The sequence below is a fragment of the Lissotriton vulgaris genome, chromosome 4_1, assembly GCF_964263255.1.
Source record: "Lissotriton vulgaris chromosome 4_1, aLisVul1.2, whole genome shotgun sequence".
Classification (NCBI taxonomy): Eukaryota; Metazoa; Chordata; class Amphibia; order Caudata; family Salamandridae; genus Lissotriton; species Lissotriton vulgaris.
The window spans coordinates 235,576,652-235,599,128 of NC_141691.1; the positions used below are offsets into that span (position 1 = coordinate 235,576,652).

Sequence of the window (22,477 nt, forward strand, 5' to 3'; positions counted from 1 at the left end):
CTTACTGTGCAAAGTTAAAGCAGAGCAAATGAACTTTGAGTCAGGCCTCCCACCCCTATCAACACTTAGGGTAGGAAGATTTGCTCCACAAGTGGTTAATAACTTGGAAAACTCACAATATGTGTATCTGGTGGTATAGAAAACAACAGGAATAATCACAATGGTTACACGCTCACACTCTTTTAAAACAAAGCAGATAGGAGGAATTCTGGCAATACACCAATACCCTTGCAGGTCATGGCCATGGTAGATGAAATGTAGTTCCAGCTGATGCATGGAGCAGGCAAGTTCAAACATTATACTGCATGGCCGGCACCTAAGCCTTCTTCAATAATCAATTGCTTTCAGGAGAGAGTACCGCACATTACACTTTCTGTCAGACATGGGGCCACACAATCAACCAGTTCTGCTTCATCCGCACCCATGTGAGAGTGCAGCTGCGTATTAAAAATCCTAATGAATATAAGAAGTAATGGGGCTCAGGGCCTGAATGGGCTCCCCAGTCACCTATTTCAAGAGGACTACGAATTCTGGGCATTCTCCTTACACCTCTGTATCAGTTCTGCACTTTAAATGCTAGAGTCCTGGAATCCTGGATGGGCTTGATACTACAGTCAATACACAAAAAGTGGGACACATATGATCCCACATATTACAAAATTAAAGCATTTTTAGATGCCGAAGCTAAGGTTTATGCAAGTCTCCTATTACGTGACCTTGAAATCTGGGCGAGAGACAAGGGCATCTTCCAAATGCATCAGTCAGGCTTCAGGGAGGGATCCTCGACAATGGACAACATTATGGCCTTGGACTTCTTAGTTGAGCAAGCTACTCTCCCAAAACAGCATCCACTCTTCGCCTGCCTTGTGGACTACACCGCAGCTTTTGACTGTGTTAATAGGAACATCCTTTGGAAGAAACTGCAAACAATAGGGATTCTGAACACACTGCTGGGTGCCATTATAGTTCTTAACTCTCAAACTTGGGTACGTGTTAAGCTTACCCGAACGCAGCCACAGCCAAAGTGTATACAGGCCAAGTGCTCAAACAAGGATGTATCCGGGTGCCTATACTTTTTAATTTGTATACCGCTGATCTAGGAAACTCCCTAACACCTGCTAACCAAAGATTTGACAGAACTGATTGTTTTTGATAAAGTATGCCGGTGACATGATCCCAATGGATCACATAAAATGGGTTTACAGAAAGTTAAGGATGCATTGAGTAACTACAACACTGAGAATAAATTAGTGGCCGAATGCAAAAAACATAAGGTTCTTATTGGCCATTACACTAATAAACACAAACATCACTGGAGACTGGGCAACCGGAAATTATTTACTGCCTCCAAATACAATCAATTGGAGTTATGGTTTATGAGTACCGCCAAGCTTAATGCACCTATCTCTTCTATAGAAGAACTCCACACCAATCTGTTCAGTCGACTACTGTGGAAATTCGCACGGTAGTCGGAGCCCAACTACTGCTTTCAATATCCTATGGACAAATTGCCTTCCTTGATGCCTTGGCGAACACAATGGAGTTGGAGATTGTCATGCTTATAAACATATTTGTCAAATTCCAATACATGACTGGAAAGCTCTGGTACACAGTGAGTGTGGCCTAGATAAACAAACCATAGAAAATTGGGCATCTACAATTTGGTATTACTGCGGAATCTGTTTAGAACCTTTTCGCATAATGTAAGACATTTTGAAGCACATTTTTTAAATGGCAATAATGCTTGCTCAGACTACTTGGTGGTAGCCTGCTCTAAAGTGAACCTGGACATGACGAATTGGGAAGCACATTTACATTAACCACTGCCACTAAAAACTATACTCAAATACACAAGAAACCTCTGCCAGTAATATCCACATCACTGTAGGCTCTTACAGGGACAAATTATGTCAGCCTTACTTAAACTGTGCACTGAATAAACCAATTTTAAAGCTGATCATGTTTGCCAGAATTATGGTTTACCAATAAAGGATATACACATATTCTGGATATCCCTGGCAAATATTGGCATCTGCACACTGCTCTATCTATCAGTCTGTTGAATGCACGCCGCACTTTAAAAAAGCCAATTTTTTCAAAAATGCACAGAGTCGATGGAACTTCTTTTTAATGTGGAAACCCCAATGGAACTGACAAGGTTTGCCAAATTTGCTGGACACCTTCAACGGCTTTTGAGTGTAAGGAAATTTCAAGGGTTTTCATCTAATATTGATAATATCAAAACAACCTATTTTAATGATTGAAAGAAGTTTTTATTGCCTTATATGCCACTGTGGCCTGACCTTATGTTATCAACAAAAAGAGCTTTCAGAGTCCTACTGAGACAGGAGCTTAAGTTCTACCCACATGTTGGTTGTCCTGGGTACAGGATTTAATTGGGCAAACGTTTTGTGCCTCAACTTAAAAGGCTACTTGTACGGTACTTTTCTGGGTTGTGGCAAAGTTTATACTTGATATAGCAAGACTGAATTGGATATATTCCTGATCTGTTATTATGACATGTTATGATAAAGGCACTGGGCATGACATAGTTACTGGAAAAAGCATATGTTAACATTGATAGGCAGTGTGGCTTAGTACTATTCTATGTTAAAGCCTACACATAGGTATTTTGTTAAATGGAATTTCACAGATTACCATAATAGGCAATGGTCTTGGTGATAGTCACTCATTGATGACAAACCGTGTAGGCAAAAGGTTTGCTCTGTGAGAATCCTTGCTAGGCCATCAGGAGAGATAGGCCAGCTCCAAATCCAGTAGGAGGGAAAGAACTGCCTAGAACTGGTTTAGGGGGGTGTACAATGGCTTACCCTTCATAGACAGACTGGCGCTGAGCATGAATGCGAACCCCAAAGACCTCTCCTCTGAACACTCTTGAGCCTGTGAAGAATCAGAAGAATTGCTGTGTTAAGATTTTTAAAGAAGACTACACCTGCTTACCTTGAACCCAGGGCCCAAAAGTGACTCAAAGGATCAGCTGGCGAACCTCCTATTTGGTTACAGGCACACAACTATGTCTATGTCTATGTCTATATATTTATTTTTATATAGCGCATAATTCACCAATAGGTCTCAGACAACTTCGAACAACTTCGAGAGGTCTCTTTCACTGCAACTGCCCAGCTGAAGACTTCCAACTGGACCTAACCTGGATCCGGGTGCTGGCCCCAGCTCAGTGAGTTCTCTCATGCACCCCTGTACCTAGACCCTTGTCTTACATGTAGTGTACTCCTTCTGTCCTCAAATTGCAAGAAGTGCAAACTTTTTGTCAAATTTCTGCCTGGAGAAACGATGAAGCCAGCGTCAGAGTTGAAGCCACAGCCATCGGTGGTGAATTGCCAGTTGGCCTCAATTTGCTGGTGCAAAGAAAAGTCTGAACGCTGAGGGTTTTAGCTGGACTAATGCCGAACAACATCCGATCTATGTCAAGGCATTCCTCTGGATGGACTTCACTCTCTCTGAGCTCTCAGAGCTATTCCACCATGGTTGACAACTGCACCATGCTCCATTCTTCAGCAACTCGCCATCATGGAGGCTTGCTTATCATCCAGCTTGCAACTTGCCCTACTGATAACTCATCAATGACCACTTTTTCTCCATAAATGTTTATAATTCAGAAACTAAACTTTCTACTGAGATGAACCTGGTCCCTTTCTCTGAACCACACTTCATCGCAGTCTGCCTTAACTTTTGACTTTAACCCAGTCTAGCTTGATATATAACTGCGAGTGGCGCTTTCTGATTTTTTGTGCCATTTTTAATCCAAACCTCAGAAATTCATATATCCTCTTCTACTTATTGGATTCTTGTTGGTGTAATTCTACTCCTTAAACTATCCTCTACTTTTCTAAATTCCTTTGAGATTTTTTTGTGTTGTGTTTTCACTTTATATTTGTTTGAGTGCTGTATAAATACTTTACACTTTGCCTTCTAGTTAAGTCTGACTGGTTTGTGCCAATCCGTCAGAGGGTTAAGCACAGGGTCATATGTTTATTTAGTGATTTTAGTGGTTCACCCTGACAAGGACAGCGATTAATATTGAAAGTGGGTTTTCACCTATGTCAATAAATTCTCCAATTTCTTGCACCATTGGTCTCGTAACCGCTTATTATGAAACATTATGACAAGAGCAGTTGATCTGGCTCATTAATTGTGGAAAGCATATGCTAAAGGCAGAAAGCCTTTAACAAATGATTGTTATTGCATTGTGCTACAGGAAATAGACAGGTGGTTTGTTTCATGCAATCTCACAGATGACCATAGTAGGCAAGGTTTTTGTCATGAACCACCCACTCCGATAAACCCTGGGGGTTTCACTCATCTGATTGTTGTTAGGCGCTGTTAGGAGAGGTTCTGCATTGTTTTGCCAGCTGTATTTTTTGGCTTATTTGTAATTGTAATCATCATCCCTCAAACCCAGTATCTGGGGGGCAGCTCAAATGGATACCCACCATCTGGCCCCAGTAGTAAGAAACCTGACCATAAAAGTTGACTCTCACCCGACTTTTGAGCCACAAATCAAGGCATTATCCTCCACCTTTTTCTTCACCCTAAGGTCCTTAAGAACTCTGCTGTATCTCATCCCTGTGGAATTTCACAAAATGTTAGTCCATGCCTTGATCAAATCCATGTTGGACTATGCCAATAGTCTTTCCTTGTGGCTCGCCCGCCTTCCTGATCCAGTGACTTCAAGTCATTCAGATCGCTGCTTCCTCTTTAATTTTCAAGATTCCCCTCCCCTGTCCACCCCCCAGGCAGCTGTGTCAGAACACCTGGGGCATCTTCCCTGGCTCCCTGACTGTTGTGCAAACAAAACCGAGGTGCTGGCTTTTACTGAGTATCCACTGCCATCATTTTTTGTTGTATTAGTCAAGAGTTTTGTTTACCCCCTCTGAAAAACAATGAGTATCGATTTGCACCATGAGGATCCTTGTTAAACACTGTTTGGAGGAAAAAAAAATTTGCTGAGCCAGCTATATTTTTTTATTTGCTTTTATATGACTGTATGCCTGATGGCTTCCTTGTGGGAAAACTTATCCTAAGTATTCTAGACCTAAGTTGGTTATTGTGACAAGATAATGTGACAATCATATTAGCTATAGACTTGAATATTGTGCAGGGAAATGTTATGCGCGATGCTCTAATTCTCACCAGTTTATTATGAAAAGTTATTACAAAGACAGTAAGTCTAGCTTGTTTATTGTGAAAAGCATAAGATTGAGCCAGAGGTTCTCTATTAGTGGATTGTTACAGGCCAAGGAAAGGTAGTTGATTACATGTAATCTCACAGATTTCCATAGTAGACAAGGGTTTTGCCGTTGGCCACCGACTCTGACAAACCCTGGGAGTAGAATTTTACTGTAATGATTCTTTTAAGGTGCTGTAGCGAGGGTAGAATATTGTTTTGTCAGCTGTTTTTTTTAACATATTTGTAATTTTATGAATGTATGCCTGATGGTTGCCAGTGGGTGCACACTTCAGAAGGATTGTGTTGTATATAGTGTGTAACCAAAGCTGGAGGTCTTATCAGTTCACTGAGAAAGTTATGTCAGATTCCATAGAATTGATCTGTTTATAGTTAAAATCTGGTTTAAACTGTGAATACATATTCCTACATCCATTGGCCGTTGGGGCCGACTAGGTGGGGAGGGGGAAGGAGGAATGGGGTGGGAGGAGTGGGGTGGGGAAACCTTTAAAGTAGTCATTGGAACCTACAAAAAAGAGAAGCTAATTTCCCAGCTTTGATCTGTTTCTAATGAGTTATGACAAAGCAAGTAGGTTTTATTTACTTATTGCGAAAAGCATGTGCTAAAGATAATAGGTGTTTTAATGGTGGATTGTTATTCCACTGTGCTAAAGCCTAGAGGCACGCAGATTAATGTGGTAGGCAAGTGTTATTGGGTGCTATAGGTGACCCACCTGAACAAACCACAAGGATGTGTACTATTGTAATCCATATTAGTCTCTATTAGTAGGGATCGTATCCTGTTTTGGCACTGAATCGTGTACATATTTGTAATTTTGTTATGGTATACCTGGTGGTTGCCTTGTGGGAAGGCTAATGAACCAACACAGTAGGTGGCAACTGAATGATAAATGTTATAGGCCTGATTATTTGTAATGAAAAGTTACAATAAAGGCAGTAGGCCTGACTTACTGGATTGTGAAAAAAGCAAACACAAAGAGATGATGGACTCAGTGCTGAAACTTTTCTGACACTCACCCCAAGTCACTATGAGATCTGGTTTGAATCCATCATCGTTCTTTAGCTCATTTCGCCACCCCAGTTCAGACCCACCCATATGCTTGTGTTTGCTTTATTGATTGTGAAAAGCATATGTCAAAGGCAAATGGCATTTAAGGGTAGATTTGTATTACTGGAAAAAAGAGGATAGGGGGGTCAACTGGGGAAAGTTTAATGACCACGGTAGCTCAAAACCCCTTTCATCAACTAAATAAACAAACAAGAGGTACCTGGTCAGATTGCTAAACTAAGAGTTGTGTCGTGCCAAAGATACCACCACACCAAACTGACCTCCCAATGACAATACTAGGTTAGAAAAAGTCCCATCAGCCCACCCTTTATGGTGGAGTGTCGTCATGTGGGATTGCAGAGGTAGGACCAATGGGGTGCAGTGCTAGTGAAAACAAAAATAAGGGTGATTTTAAAATTGGCTCCTGTGACAAAAATTATATTTATTCAGCATTGTCCAGGGTCAAGGGTAAAAACAACGCCTATAGTATTAACAAATGACTATATCACGGCGTAGTGCATAGTGGTCAACATGTTTCAGCTCATAGGACACCTGGTCCGAGCTTTTTTTCCCTTATTTTTGTTTTCACTAGCACTGCACCCCATTGGTCCTACCTCTGCAATACTTGGGTTAAGAAGACCACCTTCCAGAACCTATCTCTGCATCATCACTAGATGCATCAGGAGGAAATCTTGGTTCATGGTCCACATCCCACATGACTTCTCATAAACTGTGGAAAAGGTATCACTTTGCAGAGGAAGAATTAGCTATAATAATGACGGGGCATATTACCAAGGAGTGCGTTGGAAAACGCACAACGCACATTCCCGTATCGCCGGCCATCGCTGGATTTCATCGCCGTTTTAGTGCGCAATTATCAATGCGCATCAGATAGGCGAATTGAAATCCGGCGATAGTCGGCGATATGGCACATTAGCGCATGAAAACAAACGTTGTTTTCACGCGCTAATGTGGGCCTTGATAATATGGGGGGGTAGATTCAGCTTTATGATCCACACCCCCATGTTATCAATGCCTAACGCCTGGTCTGAGCAGGCGTTGGGAGACCTGCGATAAACAAGTTTATTGCAGGTCTTTTCCTCCCAACGCCTGCCTTGGTAATAGGGTGTTCCCACCTCCAACCACATTTTTCATGTGGTTGGACGTGGGAACTCCCACTTTGCATGTCATTAGCGATGTTTATCGCCGACATGCAAAGTGGGCTTGGGCCAGGCTTTAAAATGCCCTTGTTAATAGGGCTTTAGCAGTATCGCCGCTTTCTCGGCACAATTCGCTGAAAAAGCAGCGATACTTGCCCTTGGTAATATGCCCCCAAGTTATTAGCCAGGCTATAAAAACACTTTATTTAAGCGACTTAGGGGCATATTACCAACAACTAGCGATAATTATCGCTAGGTTGGCTTAGCGGCAATAATTTTATCGCTGTGTAGCGACGATTTTTATCGCTTAGAAGCCTTGATATTATCAAGGTTTATCTCCTAAGCGATAAAAATCTGCCGCAATGCATGAATATCGCTGAAAAGTCAGCGATATTCATGCATTACCGAGCAAATGCTCTTAGCCATGTTATCCACCTCCCATTGGATAACATGGCTAAGAACTGCTCAGGGCAGGTGTTAGCTTTTGGAGATATTTGCGCTTAGCGCGAATATCTCCAAAAGTTGGTAATAGGAGATAGCGGACATCTTGGCACGCCCACTTTGCATGTCATTAGTGATAAATATCACTGACATGCAAAGTGGGGCCCAAGATGGTCGCTATCTCCTAATAGCTGTCGCTAACTGGTGTTAGCGACAGCTAGGTAATAGGGAGATAATTTTATCTCCGCTTTCTTGGCTTTTAAAGCCAAAAAAGCGGAGATAAACCCCCTTGATAATATGCCCCTTAGTATCCCGAGTCAAATAAGCCAACCCGCCTGCCGAAGAATGATGGTAGATGGTATTTCCTCTTTACAAATATTTTATTACATTCCGATCAGCAACTTTAATTCCAAATGTGATTTCGTTAAGCGTCATTTTCTGTTTATAAATGTTTCGGCGTGTCCCTGGTGAGCCGATGTTCTGAAGTAAGAGGAGCCTACAGACACTTGGGGACGTGGTCTCTCAAATGCAGAATATTGCGACATCAAATGTCGGGCCAGCCTGCGGGACAAGATAGTTCAGCATCTTGCTTCTGTGAGATAAGGAGAGCAAACACAGCGGCGCACTGTTCCCAGCGGGTGCCCGCGCGCTCAAAGAGCGGGAATCCCACACTACACTGGGCCTCGCCTCAGATCAGGCCACTTTGATTCCTGGTTCCTGGTCTACATGGGGAAAACGAAAGCGCCCTTGCTTTTTTTCTGTGTGTAGGCAACATCTGCACTTTACAAACAACCGCGACTATCAGAGAGGAGGTTGTCTTCCAAAGATTGCAAGTGTTTCCCTGGCAACTTTCTCCATTCCTTCAGCCTAGCAACTGATGCAGGCTGTATATACTTTAAATAGGAGCGCAGCCCTCCGCATCAACCTGAAACATGCTATTGAGAAGGCATTTGTTTTACCTACTGCTTGATCAGCTATAGCTTTTGAATCCCCTGCTTCCACAATCGCCTTTATTTTCTCAAATAAGACGCTTAATGTCAAAATAGAAGCGGGGCTTTGTCATCTGATGATTTTATGTAATTTAGGCGCCCGCCAGCCTTGACGGGTAGGAACTGATGAGGGAGGCGCGCACTCACAAATTACCTTTCTGAACATTTCAGAATTTCTCTTGCAGTTAATTGCCATCTGCGTCGTCTCCTAAATATAATCCTTAAAGAGCCACGAACAATTACCCTTAAGAATCATGAATCTTCCTTTTTTATAGTTCTTTATATTTATTCAACACCTCCTGAAGGTAGGGTCAAGAAACAACACTTAACATAAAGAAACTGTTCAAGAATAAACTATTTGAAAAAAAGTTAGCCGACTGGGAAAGTGAGTCTGGTGCAACTATGCTTAACCAAGGCAAGATCCGTTTTACATTCAAGCAACCTACAGAAACAGGATTGTTTGTATTCTCCCCGGGCAGAGTTAGCTAGGGAGAAGCAAAGATGATGATTGCTCCAGTGCACACCCGCATTGGGTCTGCATAGCCAGAATTTGCTCAGTTGCTTATCAAAAACCGCAGTGCCCTGTGGAGTTTAGGAAGTGTGCGCATGCTCAGAACAAGGGTGCAATAGAAACAGGGGGCAGCAATGTCCGGCTGCAGGCGTGGCTCCAGTGGCGGAAGAGCCCCTACCCTCCCCCCCCCCTCACTGTTCAGAGCCTGCAGATGATAAATAATATGATAATTAAACCATGTTATTATCATTTTTTTATCACTGTCTGGCTGAATTGAAGCTGATAGAGTCTAGGGCGGGGCGTGGCCCGACAATGGCAGGGAGGAGGAGTGGTGGGCACTCTAAGGGTGCATGTCAGTTTGGCTGTCCGTCTTAGGACGGCCAAAGTAACATGTGCACTCATATGTCTCCAACTCAGCTGTGTTGCACAGCTGGGTGGAGAAAAGGAACAGGTTCCCTGTACCTGAATGAGTATCAGACATGCCCGCTCAGACCTATCCCAGCACTTCTCTCATGCTAGGTGTAGCATGAGAGCAGCGTCTTGATTGGATGAGGAGTCTGTGCATTGTGGCCCATAGACTGCCAGAAGGAGAGATGCTCTGAGGCAGCGGTAGGTACGTCTTTTTAGTCCCCTAAACCCTCACTGTGCCACACCCACCACTTTAGATTGGTGGCAGCCACCACTGTTCAGCTGCCTCTGCCTATATCTTTCCAATTAGTATTTCCAGGTCCACAGCTATTCCTAATTCTAGGGTTTAACGTGAAATTCGAGGAGCTGAAAAGAAAGTGAGTAAACTGGAAGGCGCCAACCCCATCGGGGAATGGCGTCGTTAGTGGCAGCAAAAGGGCCGACCCGGAGCCGGGTCACTTCCGGTTTGCGTGACCCGGAAGTGATCGTCGCGTCAGGACCAATGGGGACAAAACGCCGAGGCACGCCCCGGAAGCGTTAGTAGGGCGCGAGGCTTAAAAGCACGCGACCAGCTTAGAGGCCCCCTCTTTGTCCGCTGATCATCCAGGAGTCGGACGTCTCCAAGAGAAGACATCGTGGGAGCATCGCGTTCGAGTCTACAGCGAGAGTTACCCCGACTCGTGGTTTAGGTTAGCGGGCCTTGCAGTGTGTGCTAGATTCCCTTAAATTTTTTCAACTTTTCGTGCCTAGTTTCTCTTAAATCTTGTTGGCAGGGGGGGGGGTTTGCTGCGGTGAATCCTCGTGTCCGGGGGGAGGGCGAGCGCTCGAACATCCGATTTCCTGGGCCCGGGCCCATTCGCCGCGCGGTGGGCCTAAAAAAGTCGTTGCGTCTCGCAATAAATTTTAACAGTGTTTTCTTTAAGTGCAGGATGCCGTCGAAGAAGGTACCGAAAGGTAAACAACCCGCAGCCAAGAAGGAGGAATTCCTTGCCTTTACCGAACTGCTGGAGTTCACAAGAGAGAAGGGCATGGATTGGGTGCTAAAGAACATGAGAGATGGGGCTAAAGCTGATGCGAACTCTCAGGAGGAGAGGGGGAGAGGCAAAAGAGCGAAGCAGACCCCAGAAAAGCTTAGAAGCTCGGCAAGAGGCAAGCGGGCTAGGCCAACGGATTCACGACCAATATCACCAGGTGAGGAGGAGGCACCAGAGACAATTGATTCGAACTCAGGCGCAGAAAACGACCCAGATGACGCCGATGGGCAGTATGAGGCAACTAGGCCTACACAGATAGGAGGGTTCCCCGTCACTTCTGTGGGGGGGTCCGGTCCGCACGGTATGTTACCGCCAGTAGTGGCGCAGCCGGGTAGCGGAGTATCGCAAGTTTGGGTTCAGCCCGGTGGGGTCGCTCAGTTACCAGGGATGCAGTTATATGGGTCACATGGTCAAGCGATAGGTAGCAGCCCGGTAAGCTCAATGTTTCCTGCTTACACAGCTCACGGGTCCCCCTTAGCAATGACTGCTTTCTCTAATCTGGGATGTCCAAGTCAGGGCTCAAGGGCGAATGCCGTGGGTGAGGTTCCGGGTCCCTCTAATGGCCAGATGCATGGAGGGTTTGGGGGGCAACCAGCTGGTTCCCCGTTATTAGCTTTCAGCCCTCTAATGTTCGGTTCTTCCTCGATGACCTTATCGCCATCCGCGGGGATAACCTGGCACGTCCCTGCAGATATGAAGGACAGGATTCTCAGAGGCGAATACATAGAAGTGTTCGACCTTATCAATGCGGGGGTGGCGGCCGGGAAGTCCAAAGCCGGAAAGGAGGGAGATTACAATCAGAAGAAATCATGGGTAGAATGGTCCATGAAGAATTGGATCACGGGATTTGCAATATATGCCGCTGTTATGCTTGAGAAATACCCTGTTTTAGGCCCACAAATGATGAGCTATATATCATTGATTCATGGAGCGGCAACGGAGTTTCCAGGCCAGGGGTGGCTGAAATATGATAAAATGTTCAGGCAGATGAAGGCAGTTCACCCGGGTATAGCTTGGGACCAACGGGAGATTAATTTGTGGCATACGGTCTTTTATTCCACCCCTTCAACGCCTACCCCAGTACCTTCAGCTCAGAGCCAGTCCTTTCGGACTGACAAAGGGGTAGTTGAGAAAAAACAGGCCTGCTGGCAGTTTAATAGGAATGAGTGTACCAGGGGGGTCTCGTGTAAATTCAAACACTGTTGTTCCTACTGCGGGGGTACCTCCCATCCCGAGATCAGGTGTTTTAAGAAAACCGGTAACCCCAAAGAACAAGCCAGCCACGGTGCCCCAAAAGGGAAGCCAGCTAAGACCCCCGACAAAACTCCCAACTCCAATTAAGCGGCATGTCCTGACACACCTCCTCAGTAAATACGATAATCTTGGGGAGGCTCAATTCCTACGGCATGGTTTTACAATTGGCTTTCGTATCCCGTCTTCTGCCCCCCCTTCCAATGTCCCACCTCGCAATCAGAGCTCAGTGTTGCGAAATATGGAGGCAGCTCGAGAGAAGATCATGAAGGAGGTAGCATTGGGGCGGGTTGGGGGCCCTTTCACAGAACCACCTACCCGTAATTTTGTTTGTTCCCCTTTGGGTCTAGTTCCGAAAAAGGAGGAGGGTAAATTCCGTCTGATCCATAATCTGTCGAGTCCCCCAGTGCTCTCTGTGAACGATAAATTAGACCCGGATCTGTGTTCAGTGAAGTATACCAAATTTGACACGGCTATTGAGAAATTGCAGGCATTCGGGGAGGGAGCCCTAATGGCTAAAGTCGATATTGAATCAGCCTTTCGATTACTGCCCGTGCACCCGGACGACACCAGGTTCTTGGGCTTCACATTTGACGGTAACTATTTTCTGGATTTGTGCATGCCTATGGGGTGTTCTATTGCCTGTGCAGTTTTTGAGACTTTTGCTAGGTTCCTAGAATGGGCGGTCGAACAGTTTCTGGACTCGGACAACTCACATGCTGTAGTCCACTACCTGGACGATTTTCTGTTCATGGGGCCCGAGGGTTCCCAGTCGTGCAGGAAGGCCCTGCTGGGCTTCCAGCGCTTGGCTGAGGCGCTCGGAGTACCCTTGGCGGCGGAATAAAACGAAGGCCCGACCACGTGTTTGACCTTCTTGGGAATAGAGATTGATACGACAGCAGGAGTGTGCAGGCTGCCAAAGCTCAAGGTCGATGCATTTAGGGCCGCTATTGATGGCTGCCTGGGGGCAAGGAAGGTAACCTTACATCAGCTACAAGTTCTTCTGGGCCAACTGAACTTTGCTCTGCGGGTCATACCTATGGGCAGGGCCTTCTCCAGGAGTATAGCGAGGGCGATGTCTGGTTTGCGGGCCAAACACCACAGAGTGAGGCTCTCGGCCGAGGTTAGAGAGGATCTTTTGATTTGGAAAAGTTTTTTGAGGGACTTCAATGGCACGGTATTGTGGCGAGCAGCCTGTTCCTCTAATACGGATCTTGAGCTATTTACCGACGCTGCAGGTAGTATTGGTTTCGGAGCTATATTCGGTCCAAAATGGTGTATGCAGTGCTGGCCGGATGACTGGATCGAGCGAGGCCTGCCTACTAACATTTCCTTCCTTGAACTTTTCCCCATAGTGGTAGCTTTACACCTGTGGGGAGATCTGCTGGCAAACAAGAGTATAATATTCTGGTCGGACAATATGTCCGTAGTCATGGTGATTAACAGCCAGAGGGCCACCTGTGCTTGGGTACTCAGGTTGTTGAAAGAATTGGTTTTGCAATGCCTGAGCCATAATGTCCAATTCACTGCGAAACATGTTCCAGGTGTGGAAAACAAAGCGGCTGATGCATTGTCTCGTTTTAAGTTAACAGAGTTCCGGGAGCATTGGCCCCAGGCGGAGACGTCAATGTCAGCCTTCCCAGCGGAGCTATGGAAGTTTGGTGCCCCACAGCCCCCGAGTTGGTAGCTGCATCCTTGGCCCCAAGGACTATGAGTATGTATCAGAGGTCATGGGAGTCGTATATGGCATACCTGAGGGGGGTGGGCGTATCGGACATCTTTGACCCCCTGAGTGTTTTAGGCTTCATCGTGCAGCAGAAAGGGCAAGCGAAGTCGGTAGCATTCATGAAGAGGCAGCTGTCGGCGTTAGCATTTTATGCGGGTCTACGGGGGGTTCCCGATCCGACAAAAGATCAAAGAGTTAGAAGAGCAATGAAAGGTTGGGAGCGCCTAGCGCCTGGGGAGAAAGATTGTAGGAGGCCGATAGACGTAGAAAAACTGATAAGAATCTTAGGAGCTCTCCCCTTCGTTTGTTTCTCCCAGTATGAGACACAGTTGTTCCGGGTGGCCTATACCTTAGCCTTTTGCGGGGCGCTGCGAATTTCAGAATTACTTCCGGCGTCCAAATCGGATAAGGAAGGGGGTCTGAGGTGCTCTGACCTAATCGAGTCCAAAGGTGTCCTGCGGCTTAGGGTGCGGAGATCAAAGACGGACCCGCTGGGTAGAGGTACCTGGTTGCAACTGGGTAGAGTAGAGGGTGAGCCCTTCTGTCCGGTCAATTTGCTGAGGGTATTTCTCCAAGTCAGGCCCCAGGGAGCAGACGAGAGACTTTTAATTCATGAGAATGGGTTGCCCCTTACCAGGTTCCAGTTCACTCGAGTAGTAAAAATGGCCTTAGCCCGGATCGGAGTGGATCCGGCCGAATTTTCATCACATTCATTTAGAATTGGAGCAGCGACAACGGCTGCTGGCCTAGGCCTACCCGAGCAGGTAATCAAAAGGTTGGGTCGCTGGAAATCATCTTGTTATGAACGTTATATTCGCCCGCAATTAGTCTAATGTATCTTCGCTTGCTGTCCTTTGTGAGAATCGGCTGCCAGTATCTCTTCACATTGTACTCTTATTTACTTTAGGTACCTCCCCTAAAAGAACCCAAATCTGTTGGTGTGGCCACTCCTTCATTCGCAGGGCCGGGGAGCATTTCGAAAAGACACTCAGGGACAGGGTGACCATGAGGCGAGGTTGTGACCATCATTGGGTGGGGATAGGCGGGCAGCGCCTGGCGGACGTCACGAGGGATGTGAAAGCGGCTTTGGCAAAAGGCATGCCTTCGCCAGATGTATTCGTGTTGCACTGCGGAGGCAACGACATGATCCCGGGCGGGAGGAGAGAAGTGAAGGAGTCCCTATTTTCTACCCTAGCAGCAATCAAAAACATTTTGCCAGAAACTATAGTTTTGTGGTCAGAAGTCATCCCGAGACTCGTTTGGGCTCGGGGCGCACCCATGAAGGCAATAAACAGATCCGTCAAAAGGCTGAACCAATCAGTGGCGGAAATCTTGAAAAAATCGAGTATTACAGCGATTCGCCATAAATTAATTCAGGCAGAAAGGCCGGAGCTATATGCAAAGGACGGAGTCCACCTGTCGGAGGCGGGTATGGAGATATTCATAGAAACAGTTCTAGGAGCCGTCTCCGAAGCCCTTGAGCGCAGGGGGGGGAGGTCGAGTCCGCCAGTAAGCTCCTCGTCCTGTGGCGGGGTTCCGGACAAGAATACCACGGGAACTTCTTGTCTAGAGACAGTTAACTCTGAACAGGTTTGCTAGATCAGTATGGACTCTGGGCTGGCGGGAGAGTTGGGGCCGACCTGCTGGTGGCCTTGGCTTTTCAGCCCTACCCCAGAGGCCGCTGGTTGCCCAAGTGGGCGCTTTCCTCACCTGCGGCCCCGTTGACCAGAAGGGGGTTAACGTTATGGGGCAGGTGATCTGGATTGTGGCCTGCTGGCGCAACCCTGAAGTCAAATAAAAGGCCCAGTGGAATGGGCGGTGAATGTATATATTGTATTATAAGTGCAAGTTTATTATTAAATACTGTATTGGAATATGTATGAATAAATAAAGACATTGCTGGGTCAATGAGGTAATTGACCAGAGAACTTAAATTTTAATAAACAAGCAGCACACTGCAGAAAATCAAGTACGACTCCCGAGTTTGATGTGGGGTTGGGTCCTTGTAAAGCATGCAGTGTGGCGGGGGGGAGAATGCACTTTGTCTGCCAGCTATAAGTGACTAAGAAAGACACTTCCACGTTTTCTGGGGATGTAGTGGAACTTCGAGCACTACTATTTGGCCTCTCAACTACAATAGTAGCTAGCACAGTGGATAGAGGGTGTTGGTCCAGAGGGCACCAATTTGACTGATACAGGGGGCCACACATCCTTGCTATTGACAAAAATGCTAGACCCAACTGTGACGATTCCAGACCATTCACTGTTGCAAACCACAGAATTACAATGCTGGAGACACAGTGTGGCCATACGGACGAAGACCCCCCAGGTTGGTTTAGACAGCTAGATACCATACTTGGAGTTCTCATCTGGGACAAGAGCCGCCGGAGAGTGTCTTTGCTAACACTACAGCGCGCAGTTGAAGAGGGAGGACAGGGAGTGCCGAACTTTGAGCACTACTATTTGGCCTCTCAACTACAATGGCTAGCACAGTGGATAGAGGGCGTTGGTCCCATGGGCACTGATTTGACTGATACAGGGGCCACACACCCTTGCTATTGGCTACAATGCTAGACACGGCTGTGACGATTTCAGATCAGTCACTGGTGCAAACCACAGCATTACAATGCTGGAGACGCAGTGTGGCCACATGAACGAAGACCCCCTTTATGCTCCTGCCCTGACCCTGATAGGCCTACCGCACAGCGTCCCTAGGAGGATGTTCACCCCTGAACAACTCTCTAATTGGACGGCGGAAGGGTTGGAGACTGAAGGGGACTGCTACCACCAATCAGTACTGGTCCCAATGGGGGACTTGATTGACAACACTGGACTGCAACCGAGACAGTTCCTTTTATATGAAGCCCTGATACGCACATTCCGTAAACTGTGGAATTGTGGTCTGGAGGAACCCGAGACATGTGGATTGTTACAAACTATACTTACAGTGGGCAGGGCACATCACCAAGTGAAATGTTTCTATATTGCACTACAATTGTTGTCACACGCCCTAATTCAATAGTTACAAGACATATGGATGACTGCATGAACAGGGAGCTGACAGACAGGGAATGGAAAAAGGTACTAGCGTTTCATAAAAAGGTCTCCCGAAATACCACATTTACATATATACAGTTTAATTACACACACAGGACGTACATGACACCACAAAGGATTTTGGTTACTTTTGGGGGATAAACATGCAGCTGTCAGAGATGCAATCACAATGATGCTAATTGGAGCCGTTAGGGGAAAACAAAGATACCAGATATAAGTTGTTTGATGAGCTGTGGCTGTAATTGGAAACTATCGGAGATACGTGTGGAAGAAACGCATTAATGTTCCTTTGGTGTGGACGTTTCAGAGCATAATTTAAGGATACCAATTTGGGGAGAAGGTAGTGCAGGTACATGTGCAAGCGAGGATACTAAGATATAAATGACTCCTGCTGCACATGTGACTATCTGAGGAACACTGCATATTGTGGGCGCTCGGGTATACGTAGTACAACTGAGTCAATAACTGATTGTAATTATCTGAGGTACAAATATCTAAATGATGTATACACTCCTTGTCTCTAGTCACGATGTCAATGCTTGCTGCTGTAGGCCGGTAACGCTAATGCAAACATATTCGGTAGCTGAAGGCACAGGGATAAAAATTAAGATAAAAATAAAAATTGTATGAATCATCTTGGCTCTAAACGCGGCAGCCGTATTAAATTAATTAATTTAATATGGCTGCCGACTGCGACTAGAGACAAGGAGTGTATACATCATTTAGATATTTGTACCTCAGGTAATTTCAATCAGTTATTGACTCAGTTGCACTACGTATACCCGAGCGCCCACAATATGTAGTGTTCCTCAGATAGTCACATGTGCAGTAGGAATCAATTATATCTTAGTATCCTCGCATGCACAGGTACCTGCACTACCTTCTCCCCAAATTGGTATCCTTAAATAATGCCCTGAAACGTCCACACCAAAGGAACATTAATGCGTTTCTTCCACACGTATCTCCAATAGTTGCCAATTACAGCCACAGCTCATCAAACAACTTATATCTGGTATCTTTGTTTTCCCCTAACGGCTCCAACTAGATATAGAGGTTCCCCTTGCAGATCCTGTTTGGACCTACTATCAAGTCTTTCCTTCCAAGATTTATAGGTAAGCTTGCCATTAAACAACAACGAAAGTTGCACTAAATAATTAGTTAGGACTGCCATCGTGAGAACTGGCTAAACTGCATTTTCCTTACCCTACGGTAGTTTTTGTGAGGCACTACAGTGTATTTAAATAGGCTGCCAAAGTAACTTTGAACATTAGAAAAAAGAAATGGACCTTTAAATTTTAAATTTTTCACTGAAGCAGCACCAGTGTCTACTGTCTAATACGTATGCACTAATCTATATCTTTCTCTGTTTCCCCTATTTTCATTCTCTTCATTTGTGCTCATGTATGAAAAGAAAAATGTATTACTTAATTGTATTATACTGTCCTCATAGCCATATGTTAAATATGAAGATATAACAAATTGTAATTTACTTGTTGTAAAGCGGTATACCATGTTTGGTTATCATTCTTCCGACCCTAAAGTTAAAAAATGTACAGATCATTGTGCACTGTTTAGCATAAATAGACATTATTTTAAAACTCTGTTTATCTATTTTTAGTAATACGATGGTATTGCCCTGATGAAGACACGTTCTAAGTGTCGAAACGCGTAGACGAAAAGCCATCACCTCTGTGCATCATTGGGAACACTTCTTATATATATAATTCGTTCATCACATATATGCATTGAAAGAATCTTTTTTATTGTTTTTTAATGAATGATTATGCCAATGAATATCTTCATGACATTTTTATCAAACTTATTAAATTAAATCCTTTATGCTAATATAGTGCTTCATTTTTATCTTCATTTTTGTTTATTTGAACTTTGCCAGTTTTTGTGTTTTGCCTGGGTTGTTTATTTGTCACAAATTGTTTGCCCTGACACAGGAGCCTTATCCTCTTCAGGGGTCCTTGTTAATTACATATAAAGATTAATTGACTACACACACTTTAACACTAAAATATCCACAACACACATCTAAATTAAACTATAAAATAATAAAGCACAAAAAATAATTGTTAATTAAACACTATTACTTTTAACAATTAATAATAAAGTAAATAAAATGTATTTAATACCCACTCTTTACCCCTTTAAAAGTAAAAACAACACAGTAAAATAAACAGGTACCCAAAATACATATCAAGTAAGTAACATTAATTAACAACTATATATTAATTAATTCAACACAAATTACTTTCCACCCTTTACTCCTATAAACACCACAACACACCACTAACATTAATTACACAATTACCCTACTAACATTTTAATTAATGTAATTAATATCTGTTAACAAACATGTATAATACAAAGTAAATAAACTACTTAACACCCTTTGCCCCTTTAAACCCCAAAACACACCACTAAAATAAATTACACAAATACCATAATTAGTTACCAATTAATTTTTTAAAAATATATTAACAACCAATTATTAATTCATCAATTAAAAATAAATTACTTCCCACCTTTTACACCTATAAACACAACAACACACACCTAAAATGAATTACACAATGACCATAAATATTTACCAATTAATTAAATAAAAGTAAGTAACAACCATTAATTAATTATTAATAAATTACTTTACACATTTAAAACTATAAAATCTAAAATAAACAAAATATTATTAAATAAAATGTAATCAATTAATGTAGTATAATTGAATTACTTCCCACCGTATTCCTCTATAAACGCACAACCCGCTATGTAACTAAAAACGCAAAATTCAAATAAAAAAAATTATTAACTACTAAAAATGTAACACATATATTAAAAATACAAACAATACTTATACAAAAAACACATCACATACATATAAAGTATATACTAAAATACATAACATTAATTAAAAGAACAATATTTTAACACCAATATTTTTGCAAAGGATATTAAACATATTTTTAACATCGATATTACTTACCTTAAGTCAATATTCTTGACCACGATATTCTTGCTGTCGATATTTCTATTCTTGACCACGATATTCTTGCTGATGATATTTCTGAAACACGATATTCATTACTCTATTTTTGTGCAACTCGCTATTTTTTACTCGATATTCTGTATGCTCACTCATTTGGTGCACTCTTCTCTGGAGCACGGTGTGATGAAGTCTAGATTGCCTAATATGAATGTGAATGGTTAGGGGAAGGATCTGAGCTCCCTCTCTACCACCACTGTATCTCATACCACAAGAGTTGCTTCCATTAATTGATAAGAGCAAAGGTCCCAATATCTATAGTTCACAGATAGCAAAAAAAACCTCCAGATGTGAGTGATTGTTATTGTTTGGTCGAGCAACCTTCAAATCATCCATCAGTGACTACCACTGCCAAATCAAAGCCACAGAAAAGGATGCCCTGACCCACCAGATTGAGACCAGTGCTAACCAAGCCTAGGAGCTCTTCACCAATGTCAGAAAGCTCACCTGCCTGTCAGCCACCAAAAGCTCAATTCCTAAGTCTCAGGAACTCTGAGACGCCCTACCTGACCACGTCCACAACTTTAAACCCTAACCCTCTGACCTCCTCATCACCCCATCAGCCACAACTGCAGACCACCCACCCACCACACAGGCACTACTCAGCCACCAAACACAAAGACACTTGTGAACTCCATCCACTCAGGAGAACCCAAGACCCCTGTCCCCACCAGAGCTACAATCCAATCTCACTGCTCCTATCCCCTGCCAAATTCCTGGAGATGGCCATCAACCTCCAACTCACCAAACACTTGGAGAGAAACAACCTACTAGCCCCATCCCAACTAGACTTCAGAGCCATCTGCAGCACTAAGACAGCTCTGATCACCACCACAGATGACATCTGCACCGTACTCGACAGAGGAGAATCAGTTGTACTGGTCCTGCTCAAACCCTGTGCAGCCTTCAACACCATCTCCCACCACACACTCATCGATCGACTGCGCCAGAATGAAATTATAGACAATGCGCTCAGATGGAGCATCCTTTCTCATTGGGCGCACCTAGAAAGTCTGCCTCTGCTTCACCTCGCAAGCTAAGCACAGCATCTGCGGTGTCCCCCAAGGCTCATACCAAAGCCCAATCCTCTTCAACATCTACATGTCACCACTTGCAGTCTTCAAATCGCATGACATCAACAGAATATCCTATGCCTATGATACGCAGCTTGTCTTCTTGCTCTCAGCGGGCCTCACCTTGACTAAGACCAACTTCCATAACAGTGTGAAGAACATAGCCTGGATGAGGGACAATTACTTGAATCTCAAACCGGACAAGAGTGAGGTTCTGATCTTTGGCAGACACACAGCCCTCTGGAATACTTCATAGTGTCTGGTGGAACTCTGACCCACCCCCACTCCGAAAAACCATGCCTGCAGGCTCGACATCGTACTTGACAGTGAACTCTCCATAAAATGTCAGGACGAAACCGTCTCCTCAACCTATTTGCACATGTTCTGCATGCTCATAAAGTTTTAAAGTGCCTCCCCGTCTGCACCAGGAAGACGGTGACGTAGACTCTCATCACAAGGTGACTGGCCTAAGGCAGCACATTCAATGTGGGCACCACCACCAAACTCATGCAGAGGCTCCAGATGATCCAGACGCAGCCACCAGACCCATCCTCAACCTGCCCAAGAGGACCCACACCACCCAGTATTACACCGACCTCCCAGAAACCTCCGGTCTGCACAGCTAGCCCTGACACAGATACCTTGCATACCCTACTGCGTCTCCGGAGGATGCTCCTTCTCCTATCTTGCCGCCAAAGCCTGGCACGTCCTCTCCCTCCACCTCGGCACTGCACACTCAATGGCCTACTTCAGGAAAGGGCTCATGACCTGACTCTTTGACTGATACCTGCAGCAAGTGCCTGTAAACCCTCTCAGGTGACAAGCTGCACTTTCTAACTACGGCCTGATTAATTGATCACAGCCATGCAATTGATTTAGCTGCGGGATGTCATTAAAAATGAATGGCAAAAATTGCTAGCACAGTTGGTCTGCAGGGGCCATCCAGTGAATGATGTCACAATATGTTTCAAAACCCAAACAAATAGCAACAAACTTAGGAACATTCAAGAATGCTTATTGTTGGTGATTGTTAGTAGAGAGAACTATTTTTGTGGCGGGCGGTGCACTCAGCACTGCCCGCCACAATGCCAGGAAGGCATGTTGTGCATGGAACTGCAGGCCCCCATGTACACCCTTCACCCCCCAAGGTCCCTGGCGGCCTGCAATGGGCCCCCCAAGCAGACTCTGCATGCCTTTCTGTGGCGGCAATGCCGCCACAGATAGGCATTTCAAACCCCACATTCTAATATGGCCGGCGGTGTCTTTCAGACACCACCACCATATAGAACCCTTTTCTGCCCGGTTGACATGTTGACTGGGCGGCAGACAGTCTTTCCGTCCGCCGCGGACCCTTGTGCCAGTGTAATATGGCGGGGGGTCATTTCTGCATGGATGGCGGGCGGATCACCCCGCCGGCAGTGACGGCCACCGGCCCGGTGGGGGCAATCCGCCCACCATCCTAATATAGCCCTAAATTTTAGACGAGTTGCAAATATCACA

The 22,477-nt window shown here is 44.8% G+C and overlaps 2 protein-coding genes across 3 annotated transcripts in view; both read left to right on the forward strand.

The window, feature by feature from the left end:
• IL1RAPL2 (interleukin 1 receptor accessory protein like 2) overlaps nucleotides 1–22,477 on the forward strand; it is a 1,345,334-nt gene that overhangs the window by 972,756 nt on the left and 350,101 nt on the right. The gene's annotated exons all lie outside the window — the stretch shown is intronic.
• On the forward strand, nucleotides 789–14,628 carry LOC147718617 (uncharacterized). Its single transcript, XM_086966569.1, has 2 exons — nucleotides 789–986; nucleotides 14,113–14,628. Exons 1-2 carry the CDS (start codon nucleotides 789–791, stop codon nucleotides 14,626–14,628), a joined length of 714 nt encoding a protein of 237 aa, XP_086822695.1.

Bases quoted from the DNA above. Each gene is read 5' to 3' on its own strand.
- LOC147718617 (XM_086966569.1), top strand. From the start codon at position 789: ATGGACAACATTATGGCCTTGGACTTCTTAGTTGAGCAAGCTACTCTC. The intron at 987-14,112 runs GTACGTGTTAAG...TGTTTCTCCCAG, and splicing joins TTCTTAACTCTCAAACTTGG to TATGAGACACAGTTGTTCCG.